This window comes from Eptesicus fuscus, chromosome 11 (assembly GCF_027574615.1).
Source record: "Eptesicus fuscus isolate TK198812 chromosome 11, DD_ASM_mEF_20220401, whole genome shotgun sequence".
NCBI lineage: Eukaryota > Metazoa > Chordata > Mammalia > Chiroptera > Vespertilionidae > Eptesicus > Eptesicus fuscus.
In genome coordinates this window covers 83,356,879-83,370,745 of record NC_072483.1, presented here as the reverse complement: position 1 = coordinate 83,370,745, position 13,867 = coordinate 83,356,879, and the positions used below count along the sequence as shown (strand labels likewise).

Genomic DNA, 13,867 nt, shown 5'->3' with positions numbered 1-13,867 from the left:
GCCGGCAGGGGAGGGTAGTTGTGGCGATCAGGCCAGCAGGGGAGGGCAGTTAGAGGTGACCAGGCCTGCAGGGGAGGACAGTTGGGGGCAACCAGGCCGGCAGGAGAGGGCAATTGGGGGAGACCAGGCCTGAAGGGAAGGGCAGTTAGGGGCGACCAGGCCTAAAGGGGAGGGCAGTTAGGGGTGACCATGCCTGCAGGGGAGGGCAGATGGGGGGGACCAGGCCTTCAGGGGAGGGCAGTTAGGGGCAACCAGGCCAGCAGGGGAGGGCAGTTAGGGGCAACCGGGCCAGCAGGGGAAGGCAGATGGGGATGACCAGGCTGGCAGGGGAGCAGTTAGGCGTCGATCAGGCTGTCAGGGGAGTTAGGGGGTGATCAGGCTGGCAGGCAGGCAAGCAGTTGGGAGCCAGCAGTCTCAGATTGTAAGAGGGATGTCCGACTGCCGGTTTAGGCCCGATCCACATGGATCAGGCCTAAACCGGCAGTCGGACATCCCCCGAGGGGTCCTGGATTGGAGAGGGTGCAGACTGAGCTGAGGGACACCAACCCCCCACCAGTGCACGAATTTCATGCACCGGGCCTCTAGTGATACAATAAAACTAAATAAAAAGGCTTTCCCACTGTTTTAAAATGCAGCTGGGAATGAAATTTTGTCAGTACTCTGCAACCACGAAATAGAAAATATTTTCATGTGTGAAGATATTATTTATGCTGTAAAGTATTCAAATTCACTAAGTTATGAAATAGGATGTGCTAAAATTTAGACTTCAAGATTTTAGGCTTTAAAACTTTCTAGCCAGCAATCTCAATTTATGAAAGAGATTGTAAGTAATCCCTGTAGATAAACAGAACCTCAGTCAGTCACAAGTATATTTTAAAACTTCTTCAAATAACCAGAGAAGATAATATCTTGTCCTGTAGCATTCATTTACTTGTTAATGTTTTGGACATTTTCTTTTTATAGCAATATTTAAAAATATAACCTATATCCACCATATCCTTATGATTATACTGTAAACTTTTAGCACACGGTGATGACTTAAAATCCTCAACCAGTTTTCCAAGCACTATTTCTAACCTGAGTAAGTTTGTCTAGCTCCCCCAGCCAGGCTCCAAACATTTTGTCCAGATCTTGATCTTCTTTGTCACTGTCTTCTTCGGCACCATGGTCAATTTCTTCATCTGATAGCTGCTCCATCTGAAACAGACATTTGTGTAGAATAGTTACAGGATAAACTTGAAAAAGTATGTAGTATATGTTCTGATATATACTACAGCTCTCTGGAGTCAAACCTTCAGAACTAGGAAGGAAATTAAAAGTGATGACTGGAGACAGGGTTGACAAGTGAGTAGTGATGAGCGATTAAGTCTCAAATTTTTAGAAAAATGTGAAAGAATGAGCAGTATCAAATTATGACCAGCATCACAAGTAGCAATAATTTAAAAATTGCAGATGACTCCCATAATTAGAGGATATGACAGCAGATCAGTTCTCTTCACTGATAGATTCTAAAACACCATAGTGAAAAATTCCAGAAGACTTTAATGCAGCAACTTATCTATTTTGTAAAAATCTGTTTAGATATAAAAATGCATGTATCTTGCAAAAGCTTAGTCCCATAAGCATTTCATAGAAAAGACAAAACAAAATTTTAAATCTGATTTAGTCTGTTGAATTAATTACTCCTCTCCTATTCTCATTTTCTACCTCATCTATCTTTTACCTTATTTCCCCATTAGTTCCTACAAAATCTAAGGAACTAAAATTGAAATAAAAAACAAACAAAATTAAATTCATTTAATTTTAATAAATCATATATGAAATTTCCCATATGTGTGACTTAATTATAAGTCCCTTGAATAAAACGACATTTCCTTCTTCCCATTAATAAAATAATGTGTTATCTGACATGGAACTTGCATATTATTTTGTGAAGGGAGGAAAAGATTACACAAAACAAAATAAGATCAATGACTGACCAGATACTTAAAGTCCTTAAAGTAAGATTAATCTAATTTTTAAAAATATTTCAATATTAATAGTTTTGAGAAATCTTCAGTAAAGCTTAGCTTTGCTTAAAACAACATATTCTAAATTTATCTGACCACAAATCCTTTTCCTTCAACTTAAATACCTATTAAATTTCCCTGGGACATAATGAATATCATCATTGTACATTCCATACTCTTGACTCACATTTCTGAAATACAGACTTTGTTCTAGTGAATCTAGGCAACATTTGGAATACAACCTGTCAACTGATTTAGAAGTTCCTCAGAACTTAAAGATATCCTTAATCTCAAATAAGAATTTGTACACATCTTACACTTCCAAAGCAGCAATCAACAAAATTACCTCTGTGATACTTAAATAAGGTTATGAGATAAGCAAAGAATCTAATTAGCTGATGAGATGTCATGAAGTTAAAATTTAAACCTATTTTATTATATAAAAATTTTCAGAAAGGGTCAAATAATGTTGCAAAACCAAACTGAACTTAGTTCTAACTATGTTAAAAATCAGACCATATCTCATTTAATCACTGAAGGGAAACAATTTTCTTAAGCTTAATAACAAAGGATAACAAGCTTACCAATATCTCTAATAGAAACTGATCATTTTGATTTAACTTCACGCTCTAAGCATGTATACATCTGGGCATTCTACCTTGACAAAAGAAAAAACATCTACTAATTTTCCAATTCATAAATGTGGCTCTTGATTTGGTTTTTATAATTCACTTGTGTTAATACTAATTCTAAGATTTTTTACTCATTACTAAATTTTCCACAGCTCAATCTCAATTGATATAATTCTTCATTAAGTTATCTACCCATGAAAAACATAAAATGTTAGTACAAAGAAAAACCTCATCTGATCAGGTGACTTACTCAAGTAATAGTTGCTAGTTTGTAGTAATACCCAGTCTTCACAAGGAGGGCCAACAAGCAACAGAACTGGGAAGATAAGAGTCAACTTCCTCTTCCTCCCTAATTTTCAAAACTAAACACATTGGAATAACTTAGAAGCTAAAATATTCTAGAGAAAACCTGCTCTGAAGATAATGATAATGCACTTTCCTTCTGAGTTCACACTGCAATTGCCCCCAAGAAACTGGAAAAAAAAAGAAACAATAGGAATATAATTTTACAGAACACACACAAAATAGTTCAAAATGAATATGAGTATTTTAAATTATCACAAAACCAAATAGAATTATAGATTCCACATAAAAATCTGCTCTGTTTTGTGAGTTTATTATTCAAACCCAATAGTTATTTGGATTTAAAAAATCTCTTTAAATATTTTCACTAATAGTTTTGTTTTTATCTAGGCTACTATAGACTCAAGAAGAGTAAAATATGGATAGGAAACAATCACAGAGAGTCATAAAATAAATGGAAATTTTCAAGCAACTATTCAACTTTTACACCATTTATGTAACTTGCCAATTTTAGCCTTTCTTGAATTCCTATTACCACTTGGGTTTTCTTATAAAAATTAACAAGACATTTATTCAGAGACTGTTCCAATAAAAATTTAGGTTTTACAACATTTTAAGGATCTACACTCTAAAGTAGCACTTTCCATTCTCTTGAAGCTGATGTTGATCCTTATTCTTTACCTCCCCTACGGCATCATTTCTGCTTATTACACACACCAAATGAGGAGCCCCCAGAAAGTGTTTGTTTGTAGGCTCTGCACTATCTAAAGTCATCAAATCTAGTAAGGAAATTCATTCTTTGTTATATAATCAACTAGAATCCCGGTGCACGAAATTCGTGCACGGCGGGGGGTTGTCCCTCAGCCCAGCCTGTACCCTCTCCAATCTGGGACTCCTGGAGGGATGTCCGACTGCCCGCTTAGGCCCGATCCTAGGAACGGGCCTAAGCGGGCAGTCGGACATCCCTCTCACAATCCAGGACTGCTGGCTCCCAACTGCTTGCCTGCCTGCCTTCCTGATTGCCCCTAACCGCTTCTGCCTGCCAGCCTGATCACCCCCTAACCACTCCACTGCCAGCCTGTTTGCCCCCAACTTCCCTCCTCTGCCGGCCTGGTCACCCCTAACTGCCCTCTCCTGCAGGGTTGATCACCTCCAACTGCCCTCCCTTGAAGGCCTGATCCCTCTCAACTGCTCTCCCTTGCAGGCCTGGTCCTTCTCAACTGCCCTCCCTTGCAGGCTGGGTGCCTCCCAACTGCCCTCTCCTGCTGGCCATCTTGTGGTGGCCATCTTGTGTCCACATGGGGGCAGGATCTTTGACCACATGGGGGCAGCTATATTGTGTGTTGCAGTGATCAGTCTGCATATTACTCTTTTATTAGATAGGATAGAGGCCTGGTACAGGGGTGGGGCCAGCTGGTTTGCCCTGAAGGGTGTCCCTGATCAGGGTGGTGTTCCCTTGGGGCGTGGGGCGGCCTGGGCGAGGGGCCTGTGGTGGTTTGCAGGTCGGCCACGCCCCCTGGCAACCCAAGCGGAGGCCCTAGTATCTGGAATTTATTTTCCTTCTACAATTGAAACTTTGTAGCCTGGAGCAGAGCCAAGCCTGCTGCTCCCTCCGAGGCGGCAGCCATTTCTGTGGCAGTTAATTCACCTTCTACAATTGAAACTTTGTAGCCTTAAGCGGGTGGGCCGGGCCAGGGTGTGCAGAAAGCTTTGCTTCCCCTGTTGCCTGCAGCAACCCTGGCCTGCTCTCTCAAGCTCCATTCTGCCGCCATTTGTTTGAATTTGTTTACCTTCTATAATTGAAACTTTGTAGCTTGAGTGGAGGCTTAGGCCTGCAACTGCTATCGGAAAGCTTGGCTTGCTCTGTTACCTGGGAAACCTTGCTCTCTGTGGCTGTAGCCATATTGGATGGGGTTAATTTGCATACTCGCCCTGATTGGCTGGTGGGCGTGGCTTATGTAGCGGAGTGATGGTTAATTTGCATATTACCATTTTATTAGAGAGGATTCCTGTCTCCAATTAAATCACAATTCTAAAACTGAATTTTACCAACACAATGCCCTTACTGAAAATGACAGCATAAAATGCAAATAAAATAATACAATAGTCAGTCAACTGTCCCTCCAAAGAAGAGAAAAATTACGGAAAAGAAAATAGAGCTTATAAATTGTTTTAAAAATAATTTGGTTTAAACAGATAGCTTCTAATATGATTTTTTCCTTAATGATGTGGAAACAGTCCTAAGAAAACTATAATTATACTAGAACAGATACTATTATTCTGTGACTATATTAGATTAGGTACTTTGGGAGAGTATATTAAGGTTAATCTTAAATTCCCTGTTCCATTATATCTATGTCCTGGAAGAATAAATGTATCTTAACACAAATGAAAAGGTTTACTTCCTCCAAGATACAGACATACTGAATACAGACTAAAATCCAAAACTGCTAGCAGATTGACAAGTGCTTGTGTAATCCTGGCCTTCAAGGACCTCTCTGACCTCTCTTCCCACTCTCCCCTCCAGCCATACTGTTCTTTGGAGCAGGTTCCCAGAGGGAGAGTGTGGATTCTGTTCTGAAGATAGACTGAAAGATCTCTGGCAAACATCTAACTGGGAAAAAAAATAAGGGAGAGTTAAGCTAATGAGGTTTAGTTAGCCTAAATATTATTTTAAAGTGATGTTTATTACATAAAAATAATAAATTATAGTAATATTGACTTAACTAATAATTTAAACTAATTTACATTTATTTTACTCATGAAGTAAAAATAGTAATGGAGTAATTCAGCCATTGCTTATATGCTGGTTGGTTTCATTTCATAGATAACAGTGAACAACCATGCTTCAATTATCACATTTAAAACTTGTAATATATCTACATCTATATCTATATCTATATCTATATGTATATATATATATATCTATATATATATATATTAAGCTCCACTACACATAATAAAACCATCCATTTAGTATGCTTTAGTATGAAACAATATTATTGCCACCAAATTTTCTACAAGTTAATTATTCAAGCATATTTTCCCTAAAACCTTCCTCTTGGGAGATATTTTTGTTTACTATTCAGTTTCCTCACTGTAAGATGATCTTTATTGAGAAGGCTGGGCTTAGATTAGGGTTTAACAATTTGAATAAATACATTCCAGGTAGGGCAAATTACAAAGAGCAAAGGACAAGGTCTGTGTTTTTGTGACTGTCATGAGAATGACTCATATAAACAGGTTAAGAGTGAGATTTAAAGGTCAAGGACTAAGGCAGGATCGGGTCATATAGAACTAGAAAGCCAAGCCCTTCCAGCCCCTCGTCCCCCACCCCAAGGCAACTGGATTCTTAAACATAGAAATGAAAGGGGTAGGGAGAGAAATAGTATTTTACTAGTATTCAAAGGACAAGGTGCTAGCATAAGAGTTGTTGGAAAAGGGTAAGACCATTAGAAGGCTACTGTATGTATTAGGTAGACATAATTACAGATAAGGAAATTACACAAGTCGCATACTTAAGAGAGAAAAATACATGATGTATAGCTAGGGTGCCTTATTTATTACTCTTTTTGTCCCTTTAATAATTAAAAAATAATTGCTTTTTGTGAAAATAAATACTCTATACTTAAAACCACGTGAAAACTCTCAGAATACAGTGCAGAGCTGCCACTACAGCATTTGTCTAAGTCTAGCATCCTCAATATTCCAAAGAGGCAGGAGAAGCTTTGATTGTAATGTGTACTATACATCTACTATGTGCCAGACGCTGGAAGAACAGAGATGTCCTGAAGGCCAGTAGGGGACAGACAAGGAACCAACAATGATGAAACACTGTGTTAAATGCTATACTAGAGGTATGTAGTATGAGCGTGGTTTAACTTAATTTGAGAAGGTCTTTAAAAGAAAGACTTCAACAAATTAAAAGGTAAAACCTGAGGAAAATGTTCCCATAGGTACTTCTTATGTCCACTGAAGTCTGACTATAGCTGTAGTGTCTTGTGTTATAATTATCGGGAGGACTTGCAAGACAAAGTAATGGAATTTGTATAACCACAATTTGGTTAAAGGCAGAACAACCTAGACTGAGTTATCCCTAAAACCGTAAAGAAATTGGGCAGCATCAGGATCCCTAATTAACATACCCCAATTACTCCTCCTCCATTACCATAGTTCCATGCTTCTCAGTTATTCACTTAAGAGATAAATTCTAGTTCTTTACATCCAGTTATGCTTCAGTAGCTCTATCACACACAAAAATAATAAAAATGGTGTTTTAAACACCTCCTAGGCTGCTCTGATCAGATAAATAATTGTAAAGAAAAACAGACACTAGAGAAGGGGGGCTGTGAAAACTTCCAAGTTCAAGGAGTGCCCCCGACTGTGCAAGGTAAAACTTGCAAAATAAAAGCAAGAGGAAGGAAACCTAAATCAGACAAAAGAAACAGTAAAGAAAAAAAACCAAAAAAACTGTTAAATTTAGTAAGGCACAAAAAGAGGAAGAGGACATCAAAAGGAAGCCAGAGGAAGCCAGAGCAGAGAAGGAAAAGGAGAGAAATGGACACAACATGATGTAAAATGAAGTGAGTTGGGGGGGAGGCGGCTGCAAGGCCATTAACTACTCATCTGAATAAGGCACCAGAGGTATGATTCTCTCTTGACCTACAACACAAGACCTGCTGTGAACTAAATGGTATCATGTGTAAACTGAGCAAATGGAAACTGGGAATTTAATAAACCAATTGAATTTACATGAGCTCTTTAGAGACTCAATATATTAACCATGTTAATATATTGTATATGGCAACATTTTCCTCAGGTTTTACACCTTTTAATTTGTTGAAGTCTTTTTTTTAAGACACTTCTAAATTTTATTTTTTAAAGTTATCAGAGGTATAAATAAATTCCTTTCTTTTTGAATTCTTACACTATTTAGTTCAGTAAATTATTTTCTACCCAGCAATCAAATATTTATGTAAATTTTTAGTTTATTATTCATTCTTTTTAAAATACATTTTTAAATTGATTTTTAGAGAGAGAGGAAGGGAGAGGAATAGAGATTGAAACATTATTGAGAGAGACACATCATCGACTGGCTGCCTCCTGCACGTTTCCTTCTGGGGATTGAGCCCGCAATCTGGGCATGTGCCCTGACCAGGAATTGAACCAAGATCTTTTGGTTTCTGGGTAGACTCTCAACCACTGAGCAACACCAGTCAGGCTCATTCTTTTACGTAACTGCTACATTTTACATAGGTAGCTTAGTTTGACACATAATGTGAGTGAGAATCTAAACTGAATTTCCCCCAAATTTAAAATTTCCCATCTTTGGTATGCTTCTTTTATTTATATATCTCTGTTCTATGCATAAACCAGTGTTCTTGTTTTGAAGATCCTCTTCCAGTTGTATCTATTCTTAAAGAAACAGCATTTTTTAAAAATTTATTGATTAAGGTATCACATATTTGTCCTCATCCCCCCATTCCCATCCCACACCCCTCCCCACACATGCCCCCACCCCCCTGTTGTCCCCAGTCGCTGGTTAGGTGCATATGCTTGCACCCAAGTCCTTTGGTTGATCTCACCCCTTTACCCCCACCCTTCCCTACCCTCCCTCTGAGGCCCGACAGTCTGATCCATGCCTCCTTGTTTCTGGGTCAGCATTTTATAGCTTTTGTCATTAATTTATAAAGATGAGGTATTTTTTTAAAAAAAAAAGCCAAAATTGTCTTTTCATATATACATCATGAAGTTTTCTCTGTAGGTTAGTGGCCCTCAACGGAAAAGGCCCAAGTTCTACTTAGGGTCTAACATTTCAAAATACTCTGCCTACAAACAGCATTACTCTATTATTCAGGATACAAAGGAAGCAAAAAATACCTTCCAGATCTTCAAAGAACATTAATCCTAACTGCAGGGGGATGGTAACCAAATTATCTAAGAACAAAGTTCCCTCCTTTTGTAAGCCCGTACATGAAGCAAATTTAAAGTAAACCATGATCACCCTAGCCGGTTTGGCTCAGTGGATAGAGCATCGACCTGTGGACTGAAGAATCCTGGGTTCAATTCCGGTCAAGGGCACATACCTGGATTGTGGGCTCGATCCCCAGTAGGGGGCGTGCAAGAGGCAGCCAATCAATGATTCTCATCATTGATGTTTCTATCACCCTCTCCGTTCCTCTCTATAATCAATAAAAACATATTTAAAAAATAAAATAAAATAAACCATGATCTTTTAAGTGTTGAAAGGGACTAGGAAGGAGGCATGTACTACATTATTCAAAGGCTTTGCAGGAGCAAGCACAGTAAATTTGCCATGAGGGACTTGGATGGCTTGGTCCTCTGGGAATGAGCTGACACCTGGAACTCAGTTTTGTACAGTTTCCACATGGAACTGTGCTTCCTTAGTAAACAGAGAGATGTGTTGTTCTTGGGCTAGCCAGGTGAAACCCCCTAACCCAGAGAAAATAGAAATACTAGTAGAGGTGATGCATGCCTTTATGCCTTCTCCTTTATGTCTGTTTTTGACAACCGAGGACATAACTAATATATCCTCTTCCTTATCATGTACATTAACTGTGAAGTAACTAAAGATCAAATAACGATGAATAAAAATAAATAAGAACTATTTTAACAGTTGATAGATGCCTAAGAACTATAAATCAAATCAGGCAATTTTGTTAATTTAATCTTATATTTATCAATCACTTAAATGAACCACCTTGTAAAGGAATTCCTTTTACAGAATGATGAACCATATCCATCAAATATCTCCCCACAAGGCAGTGTGTGTGTGTGTGTGTGGGGGGGGGGGCACTGTCTTAGCCCAACACCCACAAGTGATCTGCTCAAACACCCACAGGGGTTCCTCATGACATTCTGAGTTAAGTACAAACGCTTCATCAATTGATTTCAGACCCTCTCTGATATGGGCTCAACCTAAATTTTCAACCTTATTTTCTACCCTTCAATCCACCTAAACTAATTAGTATTCTCAGAAAACAAGTCATGCTTTCTTAACTTGGCCTTTGTTCATTTTTTCATGAACATGTTTCTGAGTGCACAATTCAACCTGTCAAAAGAATGACATTACATTTCTTCCATTGAAATGAAAATAAACAATTATAAAAGGGAATAAACTCATAAAGGCAGTGAAAGCTGGAGATGGCAGAGATAAAAAAACCAGAGATTTGGTAAATTTCTAGAAGAGAATGGTAGAATCATATAGCCAGATGAACCAGAGCAGAAGCCATAGCTCAAAGCAAGAATTTTTTACTCAGCGTTATTCAACAACTATGTATTAAGCACATACTATGTGCCAAACAAATCAGACCATGACAAGTGTAGTGATAATTAAATGAGGATTGGGTGAAAAGTGATCAAATAGCTGCTTTATATTCGATGAACAGGGGAGGCCTGAGGAGTGAAATTTAAAGTGAGATGTGAACGATGAGAAGGAATCAGATGTGCAAAAATCAGAGAGAAGAGCATTCCAGGTAGAGGATACAAGTTTGATGTGTCATGGAACAGAGAGATTAGCCTGACGGGAAGAGAGAGCCAGATCTTGCAAGGATTTGTAAACCAAGAAAAGGAGTTTGGATTTTATTCTAAGGAAGCCCTCTCGAGGGTAAGGAGAAGTCCTCTCTCACAAAAGGCTGCAGCAGAGGTGGTACTGTTGTTGAAGGAGTCAGATGGTAGAGTCAGAAAAGGAACAGAGGTGGAAAAAAGGATGCTCAGCAGGACAGCAGCCCGAATTACCCACATGGGCACCCAGAAGGTAATTGTGGCACTTGCTTCCAGGGTTAAGGAAACTTAAAAAAAAAAAAAAAACAATTCTCTTAAGCCTGGCAGCAAATTTAAATGCCTTCTGGTGTCAGGTGGCCAATAAAAATACCACTGGTAGACATGTAAACAATAAGGAGTGGAGAGCCTGAGAACTAGAGAGCAAACCTCAGTTAAAAACATTAAAAAATTTTAAAGTTTATTCTGGAATTAGATAGTGGTGAAGTTGCACAACCAGGTGAATATATTAAAACTCACGGAATTTTATACTTTAAAGGAGTGAATGTTATGTATGTGTATTATATCTCAATTTTTAAAAACTAAAAAAAAACTTTAAGCACTGTGCTAGTTAAACACAAGAAAGTTATATACTACTTCCTCTGAGAGGCCCATGAACTTTGTACCTCTCTACGGCATTTATAGCTAATCAGCTTTGTATTATGTGGTGGTTATTTGTGTACTTGCCTTATCACACTCCACACCCAACTAGGTCATAGGCTTCTGAGAGAGACATATGGTTCTCATTTTCACCCAGAGCAAATAACAAATAATCATATTCCCTCTTCATCTGAATTTCAACTATTTTCTGCTAAATACTTCTACTTTAAGATGACATCTAATTTAAGATGACTCAAAGCTAAAGGTGAAGTACTTAAAAAAAAAGTGGCTAATTTATCCAGTTCTCAATAAATATTAATTTAAAGGAACCAATACATTTAAAATTAATTTCCCTACCAATAGAGGTAAATAGTTTAAAAAAAAAACAAAGAACATTCTATAATGCCCTTTAGTTTCAGCAGAACAGTTTTATATTTCTACTAGAGGCCCGATGCACGAAATTCGTACAAGAGTAGGCCTTTGCAGCCCCGGCTGCCTCGTGCCCCGCCCCACGCCCCACGCCCCACACCCACTGGTTCTTCAGGAAGGTCATTCTGCTGTCCGGTCTAATTAGCATATTAGCTCTTTATTATATAGGATAAGGTCATATGTTTCTAAGGATATGACATGATTCAATAGCTGTGTTATAACATGACTCTCATAAAAAGTAACAAATGAGTATTAGTAAGGGTTCCTGCAAGTGACAGAAACCTAACTAAAACCACTTTTCAGCAAAGAAAGTTTATCAATACATTCATTTATCACAATGTATTTCCTCTCAACTTCCTTCATCTCCATTTCTCTCCTCTCCAAGGTTTCATTGCAAAATTCTGTACTCCTGCAACCTGCTTTACATCGCCATCTCTTTAGATTCTCTCTCCTCATTCTGTCCCATCAATCCTTCCTCAGTATCCCGCAAAGAAGTTACTTCCAATTCCCACATATGAAAACCCAAAGTTCATACAGTTTTGTAAAAAAAGACTTTTAGAGTTACCCAGAATTCTGAATAGAACTCAAAGTTTGGGAGAAGTCAATTACTAATAAATGTGACTTCCCATAGATTATAGTAGTTCTTCCATCTTTGTGTATCTTAGTATTTTATTCTGGCAGTAGTCAGAAAACTAACCACAGATGGTTCTTATTCCTGACATTAACCAGCCATAAATGAAAATAGATGAGACTGAGGGTCAAGAATTGCTTTGGGTGAAAATAATAGGGCCTATATAAAGTTACTGATAATTTTCAGAATGAATTTGTTGGGTGTTTAAACTATAGATACTAAACATTCTCTAATATTTTAATACAAATTCTGGTTAACAAGAAAATTCAGGTAAATCTTCTATTTTTATGCCCTAAGTTTTAATTAGTAAGAACAGAACCTTCATTATACCCACCGAAAAGGATCCATAAAGCCTGCAAGATCGGCTGCCTCCTGCACGCCCCCTACTGGGGACCAAGTATACAACCCAGGCATGTGCCCTTGACCAGAATCGAACCTGGGACCCTTTAGTCCACAGGCTGATGCTCTATCCACTGAGCCAAACCCGCCAGGGCTTACCTACCATTTTTTGCTCCAAAGAGACTTAAAAAAAAAAAGAAAAATCAGGTGACTATACTTGTATTTTAAGGGTTTCTGATACCAAAAATTAACCAATCAGATGCTACCTTATTACTAGGTGTACCGGTTAATAATGGCGGATTTTGTAATCAAAGAAAACATAATTTAAAGAGAAACATCAAAAGTGCTTTATTCAAAGTAATGTCCATCGCTAGGTACATACTTCCCCCATCTTTCAGGTAATTTGTGGATACCGTCCCAATAGAACTTTTCTTGTTTTGAGGCAAACCATTCAGAGACCCAATTTTCCACTTCTTCGTATGTTTTGAAGTGCTGCTCAGAAAGTGCATGTGCCATCGATCGGAACAAGTGGTGCAAGGTCTGGTGAATACAGTGGGTGAGTTAATACTTCCCAGGCAAGAACTTTTAATGTGTCTTTAACTGGTTTTGAAGTGTGTGATGGTGCATCACCATGAAGCAAAATTACGTTGCCATGTCTTCTGGAACATCCTGGTCGTTTCACGATCAAAGCGTGGTTCAAATTGATTATTTGTTGTCGGTAGTGATCAGTATTAACGGCTTCACCTGGTTTTAGAAGCTCATAATACACCACTACCTTCCTGATCCCACCAAACGCAGAGCATTGTCTTCTTTCCGAAGCGATTTGGCCTTGCAGTCGATGTTGATGGTTGACCTGGATCAACCCATGATTTTGTGCAATTGGGATTCTCAAAATAAATCCACTTTTCATTGCCAGTCACAATTCGATGCAAAAAAAGACTTTCTTTCATGCCGTTGAAGCAATATTTTACTGATGACTTTTTGGTTTTCCATTTGTCTTTTGTTCAGTTGATGTGGCACCCATTTTCCTTCCTTTAAAATCTTTCCCATTTCTTGTAAACTATCGGAAATTGCTGAGCAACGTTTAATCTTTCTGCAAGTTGTTTTTGAGTTTGACATGCATCTTCATCCAATAATGCTTGTAATTGTTGGTCTTCAAACTTTTTCAGTTGACCTGGACGTTCTTTGTCTTTCACATCGAAATCATCACTTTTAAAGCATTTAAACCAGCGTTCACAAGTATCTTGAGATGGACCATGTTCACCATAAGCTTCCCTAAGTGTTCAGCAGAACTTTTCTTCAAAATAATGAATTAAAACTTCCCGTAAATGCTCTCTTTTTGGCACGAAATTCGACATTTTTAA

General features: G+C 38.3%; 1 protein-coding gene across 2 annotated transcripts in view; it reads right to left on the bottom strand.

The window, feature by feature from the left end:
• RAPH1 (Ras association (RalGDS/AF-6) and pleckstrin homology domains 1) overlaps positions 1-13,867 on the bottom strand; it is a 73,350-nt gene that overhangs the window by 49,558 nt on the left and 9,925 nt on the right. For both annotated transcript variants that reach the window (XM_054722741.1, XM_054722742.1), the window contains exon 2: positions 1,078-1,197. In XM_054722741.1, coding sequence (XP_054578716.1) covers positions 1,078-1,197 — 120 coding nt within the window. The remainder of the gene's footprint in view (positions 1-1,077; positions 1,198-13,867) is intronic.